This window comes from Rhincodon typus, chromosome 4 (assembly GCF_021869965.1).
Source record: "Rhincodon typus isolate 14 chromosome 4, sRhiTyp1.1, whole genome shotgun sequence".
In the NCBI taxonomy this organism is placed as follows: Eukaryota; Metazoa; Chordata; class Chondrichthyes; order Orectolobiformes; family Rhincodontidae; genus Rhincodon; species Rhincodon typus.
Genome location: NC_063335.1, coordinates 28,919,825 through 28,933,821, shown reverse-complemented (window position 1 = coordinate 28,933,821; position 13,997 = coordinate 28,919,825). Strand labels below are relative to the sequence as shown.

Genomic DNA, 13,997 nt, shown 5'->3' with positions numbered 1-13,997 from the left:
ATGATGCTGTTTAGCCTGCTGTGTTCATCCAGCTTTGCACCTTGTTGTCTCATTTTATTGTTGTTGTCGGTTCTTGTGTGAACAATTCAATTACACATCTAGTCCCCAGTGCCATAAATAAACAAGTAGGCAATGATATTATCTGTAATCAAATCAGTGGTACCGTCGACAAAAATTATAACAGGCACCAATTGTTTAGGAATTTGAATTATATCTTACGGAGCTTTATCATGTCCCGTGTTTTGATTTATGTCTATCGTTTATTATTCCTGTCTCCCTTGCCAGATGTGTTGATACTTGCAAGTTCTCAATTATGAACTCTCAAAATAGCGAAAAAAAAATCAGCGGATGCTGGAAATAGAAACAAAAACAGAAATTGCTGGGGAAACTCAGCAGCGTCTGTGGGAATGGAGCAGAGTTTTGAAGAAGGATCACTGGATCATAAACGTTAACTCTCCTTCCAAACCCCTGCCCCCCAACTCCAGCTTAAAATAGCGAACTTTATTTGATTTTGATTTTTAACGGGCCAAACGTTTGAAAACATCATTTTGAGTTAAACAAAATGTAAATAATCTTCACTCACCAACTACTATAAAAGGTATATACTATGCAATTTCATGTTTTCTTGCTGTACCGGGCTGAAAACATTAATATGAGGGAAGTGGGTGAGCTAATAGCACATTCGATATCAACCGATGAACTAAAGGTTTGTGCCAGAATACTTCCCATTACATTGGAATTACCATAATTTTGGATAATTCCAGACAAAGTTCATTTTCGTTAAGTTGACATTAATACCCTATTTGTCTACCTATTATCTATATTTATTATCTATCAACAATTTGAATCGGATTAAGTGCGGAAAACTAAATATGTGATCGACAAGACAGGAATATTTTAAAATGTTGTGTCTGTTGCGTCCGTGATGTTCGTCCGAAGTAAGTCATGGACCCGAAAAGAAATTGTGTTTCCACAAGCATTTTCTAACCGGGCCAAAGCTCCAAAAGGCTTAAATTCTAGGTTTATTGCATTTTAAACCAAATCGATGGATTTGTCGTCAACATTTCCAAACCAAAATGTAAAAATATCCGAACACTCTCCAGTTGTTGTGAACACGGACACTATTTCCACCTTGGGAACAGAACCTTGGGCTACGTTCGCAGAATACGCACTGTTTTGAATTTATAGCGAAAAAATTAAATGTAAAACTGGGATTTTTGGTGAAAACTTCACATTTTATTCAGCGAAAACTCTCCGAAATACTACCGTGAAAGTACTCAGCGTGCAGAATAATTGTTATAGATTGCTATCTGAGTGAAGTGTGAACCTGTTTTCGAAACTTATAATTCGTAGCGTAAAAGAACATTGAGGGAAATCTTTTCCAACGTGTACTTTAAATAATCACTTTCGTGCCTGTCTATTTTTCTGTGCGTTGGACAGTGTCATTCACTCAGCAATTCTCTTCGCCAAAACAGCCCGATGGAATAAATCATTCTTAACGTCCATGGTTTATTGGAATAATGTCGGCGACAATAGTTGTGGAAGAAAAAAAAATCACAGTTCGCTCATTTATTTAACGGACTATGTTTCGGGTGATTATTGAAAACTATTTGAATATTGAAAGAATGACCACACATGTAAATGACTAAAGCTGGTAACTAGATTAGAAGGGGGATACACTATTTAGATTTGAACCCATTTCAAAGTCCCTCTCAGAATGTGGAACGGGATTGCAGATTCCTTACTTTGACAGGGTGCAGATATCCGTCCACTTTGAGGGAGTGCATTAACTCAGCAGATCTCCGACTTTCTCCGTCCTCCAGACTTTCTTCCAAGGTCCGGGTCAAATGTGCAATGTAGGTGGTGGCTAGAATTAAGACGTCCAGTTTGGACAGCTTGGTGTCCGGAGGGACTGAGGGCAGAGTTTTTTGTAACTCTAAGAAAGCATGCCTGAGGGTTTGGACCCGGCTCCGCTCCCGGGCTGCATTCGCTGCCGCTGGCCTGCCCCTGGCGCGCACCACTTTGGAGCGAGAGGACAATTCCGGGGGCTTTCGGCTGGGACAGGTCAAAGCTTCAGGATCCGAGTTGGGGCTGGAACCGGGGCTGACCTCGATCATGACTTTTGGAACAGCAGGGGAATCCATTGGCCTTTTCTTAGGCTGAACCGTTCCCCAGATCCAACATTCATGGGAAAGCGTCAACCTGAAAACAAACAATCTTTAAAAAATGCGCGAACGGTGTTTTTATTCTTACATCGCAACATGTTAAAAGCATGTTAAGACACCTGGTTAATTATTAGCTAATTACTTATGATTCCCAATCCTCAAATAAATCAATTATCTTATGTAAATACCAAATTTAGTCAATTCCCAATGTATTTTACTATATTATTGTTTTTTTGTAGCGAAGAACGTTACACATCGAGCCCCACAGTATAATTCAATGTCCAGTTGTATAATCATTGGTTAGGAGTAAACCATCGGACAGTCTAGAACGAAAGCAGAAGTTGCTGGAAAAGCTCAGCACGTTTGGCAGTATCTGAGAACAGAAATCAGAGTTAACGTTTCGGGACCGGTGACCCTTCCTCAGAACTTCCGGTTTTTATCGGACAGTCTTTGCGTTTTAGACATTTCATACGGAGGAAACATTTGGTTTTCAAAGGCCTATAAAACGCTTTGAAAAACGCAGGTAAGCCTTTGCCTTTTGTGCATGAGATGGATTGTATTCAGAAATCTGAGTACAAAAGGTAAGAAATACTTCAAAAAACAGTAAGTTGGTAATAGTTACTCTTCCAATGCGAACTGATGCCGTTTTTCTAAAAGCAAAATGGTGTGTGATAAATGTGGAACGTTCACTGATTCACCGACCGAGGAGAGAGAAAAACGGGCCCCTGTGTTACATAATAGATTTTGAAATTACCTTTTTGCATCAATCGAATAACCGATACACTGTGTGTTGTCGAGGGTTGGTTCAGGCGCTATGACAAGCTTTCCATATCTAACCGTGTTCTCCCGCCGGTTAGAATTCAGCAATGGACCCGTTCTGGCCACTGAGGTGAACCTTTTATAAAGCAATGCTTGTAACGATTTCAACTTCGAACACTGCTGGCAGACAGCGTTGAGTGCACACCTGAATGAGCCCTGCAGCCTCTGGAGCCATTCATTGACAGCACAGAGTGCTGACAGTTTCTACACGGAAAACCAATTAATCACTTGTGTAGCCCTACTCACTAACAAGTAATGGGACACCCGTGCCAACCTTCTTAAAGAGGCCACATCCTATTTTGTGACCCATGTAGACTGCATTTAACAGAAGAAAGATACATTAATGATACGTTCAAGTTTTAATCTGATTTGAACAATGCGGTTCATACATATTTTCCCATCCAAACTGAATTATCACTAATAGAAAAGCTGTTGGATTTTAAGTGTCGTTACAGAAATCTGAGTGCAAACTGTAGAAATGTTCTGTAGAACCATAAATTAATCCAAGTGATTCTTCCAGAAGGTTAATTGATGTCTTCTTTCTGAAAGCACAATTAATCAAATATATGTTTAACTTGTTTTGTTTTACTGACTGCAATAAAGATTGTTGTTTTAAGGATGAAGTAATAACTCTTTTGCAGACAAAATCCTTTTTGACAATCAGTATCAAGTTATATTGCCAGAAGAGACTAATTTTCATTCTGTTTTCTTTTGAGTTGTGAGCTAAATTAGCTCTTCCCGTCTGAATGCCGACCTGTCAGTTAAAGTTATACATGGTTTCAGTTCTAATCGCTTTTGGTAAGTGTACATCACCCAGATTATGTGGAGTAGTGTTACAGCAATAGAATAGCAGACATTGCAATGTATATGGTTTGTGATGTACATAAATAGCTACTTTAAACTCCAAATCAACGAAATTTCCACTGGTAATTTAATACGTAAAGGATATTCTTACGTCTTTATTCAGCAAACTAACAAAAATGTAGAATAATAATTATTTTGAATGAGGTCCCAACTGTCAGAAAGAACATGAGACACAATGCCCGTCATTAGCAGAATTCTTGTGCTGAGATAACTATTCAGCTGACACCTTAGGACAGAACCTCTACGTTATGTATTAAACGGAATTAAAGCCGAAAAGATGCAATGTTCATTGGCTGAGCAGCAACCCTTTTAGCAGCTGGTTTTGATCTTTATAGAGTCATAATTTTAAAATGCAAGTCAATATTATAAATGAATTCTCTAACCTTTGGAGTAAAAACCAATCAAAACATCATTTGCGTTACGTAATGAAATGGAACAAACGCGGATCAAATATTATTGTCAGGTTTGTTAGAAATACAGAATATCAGCAACAATCTAGATTAGATCAGGAAAGTAACGTACTGCAGTGCATTTGGCGTTAAAACTTTGGGAGCGATTGGCGATGATTTTATCATGAGTCTCGTTACCCACTTAATTAGATGTGGCCAAAACACCAGAACATTTTCCAGAATCACCTATGTATCAATACCGAGAACTTCATCTTCAAAGCGAAATAAGATTCTCTTTCCGAAAACAATTATCCCGTGCATTTGAGGCGTTAACAAGATTTTCCCCTTTACTTTCGCAATGCTTGCGAATTCTCTTGAGGAGGTGCAAGACGAAAAGCTTCGACAAAATGCGAATTTTTTCAGCAATCACAAGGTTTTCTTAAAACGCTACGGCGCCAGATTTTCATGAATAAATTCGGTATTATTGTACTGCTAAAAGCAGCCCACAGAAACACAGAGGAGAAAAAAGCAGAAATTTGCATGTCAATTATTAATGCTATGACTGAAGTTATTACTCTGAAATATATTCAGAAAAAGAACTAAATTAATTACAAACAGAATATGATTAAAGTGAGCATCAAACTCGAAACATTTTACGGGACGTTACAATAAATAACAATTTTTCGAATTTTCTGTCCTTTTTCTAACAAATATTAAACCTTTTGCAGGAAAATTGAATGTAGTTAATGTTTGCCAACAGCACTAATGTCTGCACAGTATCCAATACGGCTATACATCAGCAACCGAAATATTAACAGACCAGTTTAATAGAATTAAATGAGCACATAATGAATATTTAAAGATTGCCAACAGATTAATGGTGGGAAAGTAACGTCTGTTTCAAACAAACTAAAGTAAATTCAAAAACGACCAGTTATGTTGATGCCTGATAATTATAACGTTGTTTCTATCTTCAAGGATACTGCCTGAATGGTGGGTTGCTTCCTGTATTTTCTGTTTGTTTTTAAATTTTAGTTATAGGTGGTGATCCCATTTCATTGGAGTATTTATTCAAATATATCTATCGTAATTTATTTAAATACTCAACCGAAATAAATGCGTTACCAGTGGAATGCAAGGTCCAGAAATAGATGTTGTCTCAGATGTATATAAACAGCAAGGTCATCTGATTCTGTAAAAAAAACTATTTCACACCTGTCTAATTATGAAACACAATGGACCGCGCTCTCAATTATTGCATGGGATGGAAATTTAAAACACGATGTGTTTATTGTGTTGGGAATGGGGTTTTAACAATATTTGTGGTATATTATAAACATTAAATTCAATTCGAACTGGTGACTCAGTTCAAGGATCAAACCGTTTTATTTGTTAATTGGATACAACCGTTTTCCGTGTAATCGTTTTCTTTATTTATATATCTGTACGTGCAAAACCCTTTCGCTAATCTATGTCAATGCGAGACAGCACATAATCCCAACAAAACAATACAGGATTCTTTCACTTAAAATCACATTTAACTTGCGTCATCATGACAATTAAATCTTTAAAACGTTTAAAAAACAATATTTTTGTTCTTCTAAGACAAAGCTCTTCATCCGCTTTTCAGTTCGGATTATCACCAAAAAATGGCAGTGTATTGATTTTGTAAAATAAGACAAAAAAACTAGAATTTGCCTTTGTATGAAAAAGTGAAAAGCACTAATATACGCTCAGACTTTTAGTAATCAAGACGTCTCGTGCATGCGTCATCTCTATAATTGTTGAAAATGGTAATTAATAAATGGAAATACATTCATAATGGACACATTTTTATTTAGCGACCCAGATTATCCGGGGTAACAGTTCAATATGCAAATTCTAAACAATCCGTCTAAGAGACTCCAACAGTTTCCTAAGAACTGGAACATTTCAGATCCTGCACTTTTCTCGAGTCCAGAGAGTACCGGTGCCGGAGGAGGATCGCAAACAAACGACACCCAAATGATTCAAAGGTAATAATCGTAAATAAGTTGCATAAACATAAATATAGATAAAATAATACGTAAAATAATCGATTAAAGAAATGGTATATTACTGATTATGCACAACTGGAGACTGGTTCATGGCATGAATTTGTAAAGTAACTGAAATGATCATATCACTATTTTCAAGTTTTCGTTTGCAATAAAGAAACGTTCTAGCAGATAAAAGTTACACAGGGTTACGGGTTAACATATTCCATACCACATGTAATAGCAGTTTTTGTAGCAAATGCGTGATATTTTATATTTAACGAAAAGAAACTGGTGCTAATAGTGAACAACATTAGTATTATTTACAGTAATTTACTGCATTTATATCAAAGACTTAACTAGCGATATAAACAGAAATACGGAAGAACTGTGAGATAGATCAATACCCCGCCCCAATTCGAATATAATTTAACTCATGAACAACAAAAATCACTGGGAGCTGTTCAGCTCACATCGAGTAATGCAATGTTTCTCATGACACATCGTCTATAAAAATCATGTTATGGTTTATATTAAAATGATGAAAACTATTTATATGTTCTTTTAAAAATCTAGAACATGGTTAATTCACTAAATAAGTTTACATTTTACTGAGAAATAGCTTTGTTTTACTGCTGTACGATTCACCATTGAAACAGGATGCATTACCTGTTTCCCTTTAGCATTTATTCACAGGAATAAAGCGGGCGTTTATCATAAAATGTTATATTGAAGATACCAATGATGGATTTAAAAATTGAATTTGAACGATAAAATGTCCTTATAAAATGCCCCCAAATAATCCAATCTCTTAAATTACTCTCTACTTAACACTGACAAAAGCTTCAAAATTTAGTTCGTGCAAGGACTTTTTGACAGTTTAGACAACGCTTTAAAGCACTGACTGAATGCAAGTAAATCTGTTCTGTGTTGTGCAACGAAGCCAAAATAGTCCCGATTATTTTAACATTTCATTTTTCTTAAGCGCAGTCAATGCTAAATCGTTTGTTATAGTGTTGACCCATTTAGTTTAAATAGAGATAAACGATTGCTCACGTGACAATAATAGCGGCGAGGAAAGGGTTAGAGGAATGAGATAGTGAAGAACTGCCGATGCTGGAGTCTGAGATAAAACAGTGTGGAGCCGGAGGAACACAACAGGCCAGGCAGCATCAGGGGAGCAGGAAAGCTAACGTTTCGGGTCGGGACCACACTGTGTTATTTAAGGGTTAGAAGAATAATGTTCCAGTATAAATTTTTGCATTTATACTTTTCATTTAAAGTTGATGATGTTTCCGATACTCTAATATTCACACGTATGGACTGAAATATACTTAAAAACACAAACTGAAGCAAAGATTCAGTAATCAGGTAAATCCGAAAGTAATGGTTTTGCAGTCGGCAGCTCACTTTAGACAAGATAATGTGAACTCCGCACAAGGGTGGACAAGTGCGGCAAAATATCCAATCGATTATCTTGTTCTGTCATCGGGCGCGTAGCATCATTGTAAGCCATAACAAGAATTGTATTGTGACAGAATTTTAATATTACCGAACACAAGAAAGTGAAGTTAAAACATGGTGAACTTTTTGACTACAACCCGAAAATCAATTCACAACGTGTGGCTATTTTTGCTACTAAACTGTTTAGTATGTTTTTTATGAATTTACCCAACCTAAATATTATTATTTTTTAAAAACGACAAAATACTTCGACAGCACATTTAATGAAATAAATTTGAGTAAATAATCACATTCGTATCTTTCAAAATAAAACAAAATATGACTAATGCGTTTCCAACATCAGTGAATGGTGATTATATTGTTTGGATCTTCGATCTCAGTTGGCAGTGTCAGTGATGTTGGACCTGAGGTTCAGCAATATTCTGCTCTGACGCAAAGGAGGAAGTTTTCCTTAAACCGTGATTCTGTGCCAAAAAAGATTCGATTATCAACGTATGTTTAACATAATGAATAATTAATCAAAGCAACAAATGTTTTAAATACCACTGTTTTCGTGGTGAAATTTAGTAATGTTTATTCGCAGTCCCTTCCACAATTTAATACATGTAAAACCAAAAAGTAATTTGTTGTCAAGAAATGTGAGCCCAGCAAGGTTTGCTACCCATCCCTACTTCCCTTGAGAAGGTGGTGATAAGCCGCCTTCTTGAACTCCTGCAGTCCATCTGATGTATGTACTTTCACAGTGCTTTTAGGGAGCTCTAAGAATTTGAACTGACAACAGTGAAGGAAGGGCGATGTAGTTCTAGTCAGGATGGTGTGTGGCTTGCAGGGGAATTCACATAGATCAGCTGCCCTTTTCTATCTAGGTGTATAAGGTGGTAACAAAGACATATGTATCTTGTATATAATGGACACTGCTGTCACATGCATCGCTGCTGAAGCAAGAGGACGTTTAAGATAGTGGATAGAGTGCTGATCAAGTGGACTGCTTTGTCCTGGATATTGTTGAGCTTCTTACACTCTCGAGTTGTTTTTTGTAGATGATGGAGAGGCCTCTAAGTGTCAGGAGGTAAGTTACTTGCCACAGAATGCCCAGCCTCTGACTTGCTGTTGTAGCCACAGTATTTAGATGGCTGTTCCGATTTGGATTTTGATCAAGGGTAACTGTGGGGGAACTGATGTGGACAGTGGGGGAAACCAATGGTGGTAATGCCACTGAATGTCGAAAGGAAATGATCAGTTTCTTTCTTGTTGGAGATGTAATTGCCTGGCACTTGTGTAGCACAAATGTTACTTGTCATTTGGTGGCTTAAGCCTAAATGTTGTCAGCTTTCCCTGCGTATGAACGTAGACTGTTTCAGCATTGTAGGAGTCACAAATAGTACTGAACAATATGCAATCATCAGTGAACATTCCCAATTCTGACCTTATTTTGGGTTCAATAAAAAAAATTAGGTTCAACAAATAAAGATCTGTCGAGTCAAGTTTGTAAAGAAAATACAAGTCCAACATTAAATCTAAATTTGACTTGTTGAGCACAAAAATACACGAAGCGTGTAATTATAAAGTCAGACCAATAATTACAATATCCGTTCACAATGAGCAGTATCCTTCTTACACCAGCAAGCTGCCACCAGGGCTGTCACACACATAGAGCTCCACTCTCAATCACTGAAATGGAGCATGGATACTGAGTTAAAAAGAATTGACACTAAAGTTACAGTAACAAAAGATTCCATAAGCTTCTATTTTTCATCAGTAAACATACCATTATAGACTATAAATTGACAATTATTTGCATTTATATAGCACCCTAATGTAGATAAATGTATTAGATCTCAAATCACTCGATCGTAATCAGGAAAAAAGTGATACCAATGAAGGTGAAATTTGGACTAAAACTATAAGGTTCGTTAACAGATACATCTTAAGAAACACATATTGGGGAAGAGGTGTGGAGAGGCTTAAGCAGAGAAATCCAGAGCTTAAGTTCTAGACAACAGAAAGCACTGGTGGGACAAAGAAACTGGTGGCTGCATGTGAGGCCAGGAGTGGAAAAGGACCAGCAATTGTAGGATGCAGGGAGGCTCAGAGTTTGTAGGGGCAGGGCCATGTAATTTGTAAATAAATATGAGAATTTTAAAACTAAGGCACAGGTGACCACAAATGTAGGTGAGTGAGTTCAGAGATGGGTAATAGGGTCTTGGTGCAAGTCAGCCAATGACTAGCCGGTATTGGATGAGTTTTGAATGAATAGAAAGTGGAAAATGGGAGACCCCCAGGAAATCATTGGAATAATTGAGCCTGGAGTTAAATAAAGGATGGATGAGGATTTGCATAGCAGATAGAATGAAGTGAGAACAGAATTAAGGTGATATTATCAATGTCGAAGGGGACAGACTTGTTGTTGGAGAGATATGGCTCAGCTCAGGGTCAACTAAGACACTGTGAATAATCTGGTGCTGCCTGAAATAGTGGCCAGGAGAGGCAACTGATTCCATAACTGGTGAATGGTCTTTTTAGACAGCAATCAATGACAAACTACAGAATATTCAAAACTTTAGTGGGACTATTAGTGGATTGGGAATTGGTTGAAATCCATAGTGGATTTTCATCAAGCTCTTAAACTGAGGCATGGCATTAGTATTTCATTTCTAGGTTCCCTGACCAATTGAGAGAGTGGGCAGATAATGCACCAGATTTGTCAAAGGAAGGATTTCTAACTAAAGAACTCCATTAAGGGCCAGAAAGGTATACATACAGATATACATACAAGTTTGAGAATGCAGCAACTCTAAGGCTGGAGAGGAGGCCTGGGAAGGTTGCCCCCACCCCCACATTCCCAACCCCCCACACCGATCCCTCACTGCTACCAGGTGGAACTTATTTGTTCAAAGAATGTGGGTGTCCCTGGCTATGCAAGCATTTCTTGTATCCATGCTGGGGAGATGTTTTCTTGAACCACTGCACTCCTTGGGGTGTAAGCACACTTACAGTGCAGTTAGGAAGTTCCATGATTTTTTTTATATTCATTTGTGGGCTGTGGGCATCACTGGCTGGCCAGCATTTATTGCCCATCCCCAGTTGCCCTTGAGAAGGTGGTGGTGAGCTCCCTTCTTGAACTGCTGCAGTCCACCTGCAGTGAGTTGACCCACAATGCCATTAGGGAGGGAATTCCAGGATTTTGGCCCAGTGACACTGGAGGAACGGTGATACATTTCCAAGTCAGGATGGTGAGTGGCTTGGAGGGGAACTTGAATGTGGTGGTGTTTCCATATATCTACTGTCCTCGTCCTTCTAGATGGAAGTGGCCGTGAGATTGGAAGGTGCTGCCCGAGGATCTTTGATGAATTTCTGCAGTGCATCTTGTAAAAAGTACTTACTGTTGCTACTGAGCGTAGGCGGTCGAGGGAGTGGATGCATGTGGATGCAGTGCCAATCAAGCAGGCTGCTTGGTCCTAGATGGTGTCAAACTTCTTGGGGCTGTACTCATCCGAGCAAGTAGGGGGTATTCCATCACACTCCTGACTTGTGCCTTATAGATGGTGGACAGGCTTTGAGGAGTCAGGAGGTGAGTTACTTGCCGCAATATTCCTAGCTTCTGACCTGCTCTTGTAGCCACAGTCTACACAGTGTGGAGCTGGAGGAACACAGCAGGTCAGGCAGCATCACAGGAACAGGAGAGTTGACGTTTCGGATCGGGACCTTTCATCAGGACTGAGAAGGGTCCCAATCTGAAATGTCGACGAATCCTGATGAAGGCTCCTGACCCGAAATGTCGATTCTCCTGTTCCTCTGATGCTGCCTGACCTGTTGTGTTCCTTCAGCTCCACACTGTGTTGACTCTGACTGCAGCATCTGCAGTTCTTCCTGCTGTTGTAGTCACTGTGTTTATGTTTGAGTCCAGTTGAGTTTCTGGTCAATGGTAACCCCCAGGATGTTGGTGGTAGGGGATTCAGTGATGGTAACACCATTGAATGTCAAGGGGCAGTGGTTAGATTGTCTCTTATTCGTGATGGTCATGGGCTGGCATTTATGTGCGCGAATGTTACTTGCCACTTGTCAGCCCAACTCTGGATATTGTCCAGATCTTGTTGCATTTGAACATGGGGCTGCTTCAGTTTTTGAGGAATCGTGAATGGTGCTGAACATTGTGCAATCATCCAAGAAGATCCCCACTTCTGACCTTATGAAGGAGGGAAGGTCATTGATGAAGCAACTGAAGATGGTTGGGCTGAGGACACTACCCTGAGGAAATCCTGCCGAGATGGCCTGGACCTGAGACGATTAACCTCCAACAACCACAACCATCTTCCTGTGTGTCAGATATGATTCCATACGCCGGAAAATTTGCCCCCTGATACCCATTGATTCCAGTTTTGCTAGGGTTCCTGGATACCACACCCAGTTGATTGCAGCCTTAATGTCAAGGGCTGTCACTCTCATCTCACCTCTGGAATTCAGCTCTTTTGTCCATGTATGAACCAAGGCTGTAATGAGGTCAGGAGCTGAGAGGCCCTGGCGGAATCCAAACTGGGCATCATTGAGCAGGTTATTGCTGAGCAGGTGCTTCTGGATAGCACTGTTGATGACGCCTTCCATCACTTTACTGATTATTCCTACTAATATCCTCATGGACAGATGCACTGCTATAGCCAGATTGTGAGGATGTGGTCAAATAGACTTTTCCATTTTATTGATTCCCTCCATGCAGGTGGTTAAGAAGGCATTTGGCACGTTTGCCCTCATTGATCAGAGCATTGAGCACACGAGTTGGGACATCATATTATAGCTGTACAAGACAACGGTGAGGCCGCATTTGGAGTACTGCATACAATTCTGGTCGCCTTGCTACAGGAAAGATGTTATTAAACTGGAAAGGGTGCAAAAAAGATTTATAAGCATGTTACTGTGACCAGAAGGTTTGAGTTATAAGGAGAGGCTGGATAGGCTGGGATTTATTTCCCCGGAGTGTAGGAAGCTGAGGGGTGACTTTATAGAGGTTTATAAAATCATGAGGGGCATAGGTAAGGTGAATAGCCAAGGTCTTTGTCCCAGGGTAGGGGAGTCCAAAACTAGACGGTACAGGTTCGAGGTGAGAGAGGAAAGATTTAAAAGGGACTTGCATGTATAGAACGAGTTCCCAGATGAAGTGGTAGGGACAAATACAATTACAACATTGAAGAGACATTTGGACATGTACATGGATAGGAAAGGTTGAGAGGGATACGGGCCAAATGCAGGCAAATGGGATGAGTTCAGTCTAGGAAACCTGGTCGGCCTTGACGAGTTGGGCCAAAGGGCCTGTTGCCATTCTGCATGACTGTATGACTCATCTGGCACATTCATAGTCTGGAAGATATGTCAAGACTTGTACAGATGGTCAGTAGTGGTGCACTAAGTGATGTACATAAAGATCTTACCCAGATAATATTCTGCCTTTATCATTCTTAATGCTTCTTCCAACTGGTGTTCAACCTAGAAGAGCTCTGATTCATCAGTTGAAGAGAGGGCAGTCGGGAGTAATTGGTAAAAGGGTTTCCTTGCCTATGACTGAAAAATGACTGGGGTTCAGAATCAATATTTAGGATTCCCAGGGCAATTCCCTTCCAACTGTTTACTACATTGCCACTATCCCTGGTTGGTCCGTCCTCCCAGTGCGCCAGGATGTACCTAGGAATGCTGATGGTTTTGGCTATGCGATGATACTATGGCTTTAAGAGGTCTATTTTCTCCTGGCTTTGTTTTAAAGAAAGGTTTTAAGACAGAGGTGCCGAGTTGTCTATTGAAAATTTGTAAACAGCTTGTGAGGCCTTGGGGCTTTATTCTAAAAGGAGGAACAATAAAAGCAGCGTAAATGGGTGTGCTCAAGCTCTCACAGAACCAGGATTTTTAGTTTATTAGTTTTACAGCCGTAGCAGTCGTTGCTGGGTCTGTTACTACAGTACATCTCTCTCTGCCACACTCTCCCAGAGTTCTCTTGGACTTTTTCTCCTGGGCTGCTGGAGTTACCTGTGATACAATCTGTTTTCTGAATTTGCCTTTTGCTAAGGGTGTGTTTACGGAATGTTATTATATTGGAACAGTTAATTAGTAATAATTACTGTACCTATTATTTGATTAAGCATTTCAATGGACTTATAGCTAAGCCGATTCTTTTCTTTTTATTTTGTTGTATTTTAACTGTAGTATATTGTGTTTTGCTTAAGTCAAGTAATTTGCCCAATTGAATTGCATTTGGAACGCAACACCTTACATTTACCTTTAAAATAAGAAAAAGT

General features: G+C 39.3%; 2 protein-coding genes across 4 annotated transcripts in view; both read right to left on the bottom strand.

The window, feature by feature from the left end:
- Window positions 1–6,010, bottom strand: part of LOC109933119 (transcription factor 24-like) — a 7,046-nt gene extending 1,036 nt beyond the window's left edge. The window contains exons 1-3 of the mRNA XM_020532104.2: window positions 5,969–6,010; window positions 2,920–3,188; window positions 1,746–2,202 (exon numbers count right to left, since the gene is read on the bottom strand). Of these exons, the coding sequence (XP_020387693.2) occupies window positions 1,746–2,202; window positions 2,920–3,188; window positions 5,969–6,010 (768 nt within the window). The remainder of the gene's footprint in view (window positions 1–1,745; window positions 2,203–2,919; window positions 3,189–5,968) is intronic.
- Window positions 6,011–7,781: 1,771 nt separating this feature from the next.
- Window positions 7,782–13,997, bottom strand: part of ppp1r42 (protein phosphatase 1, regulatory subunit 42) — an 83,087-nt gene continuing 76,871 nt past the window's right edge. For all 3 annotated transcript variants that reach the window (XM_048596330.1, XM_048596329.1, XM_048596332.1), the window contains exon 10: window positions 7,782–8,180. In XM_048596330.1, coding sequence (XP_048452287.1) covers window positions 8,106–8,180 — 75 coding nt within the window. In that variant the 3' untranslated portion in view covers window positions 7,782–8,105. The remainder of the gene's footprint in view (window positions 8,181–13,997) is intronic.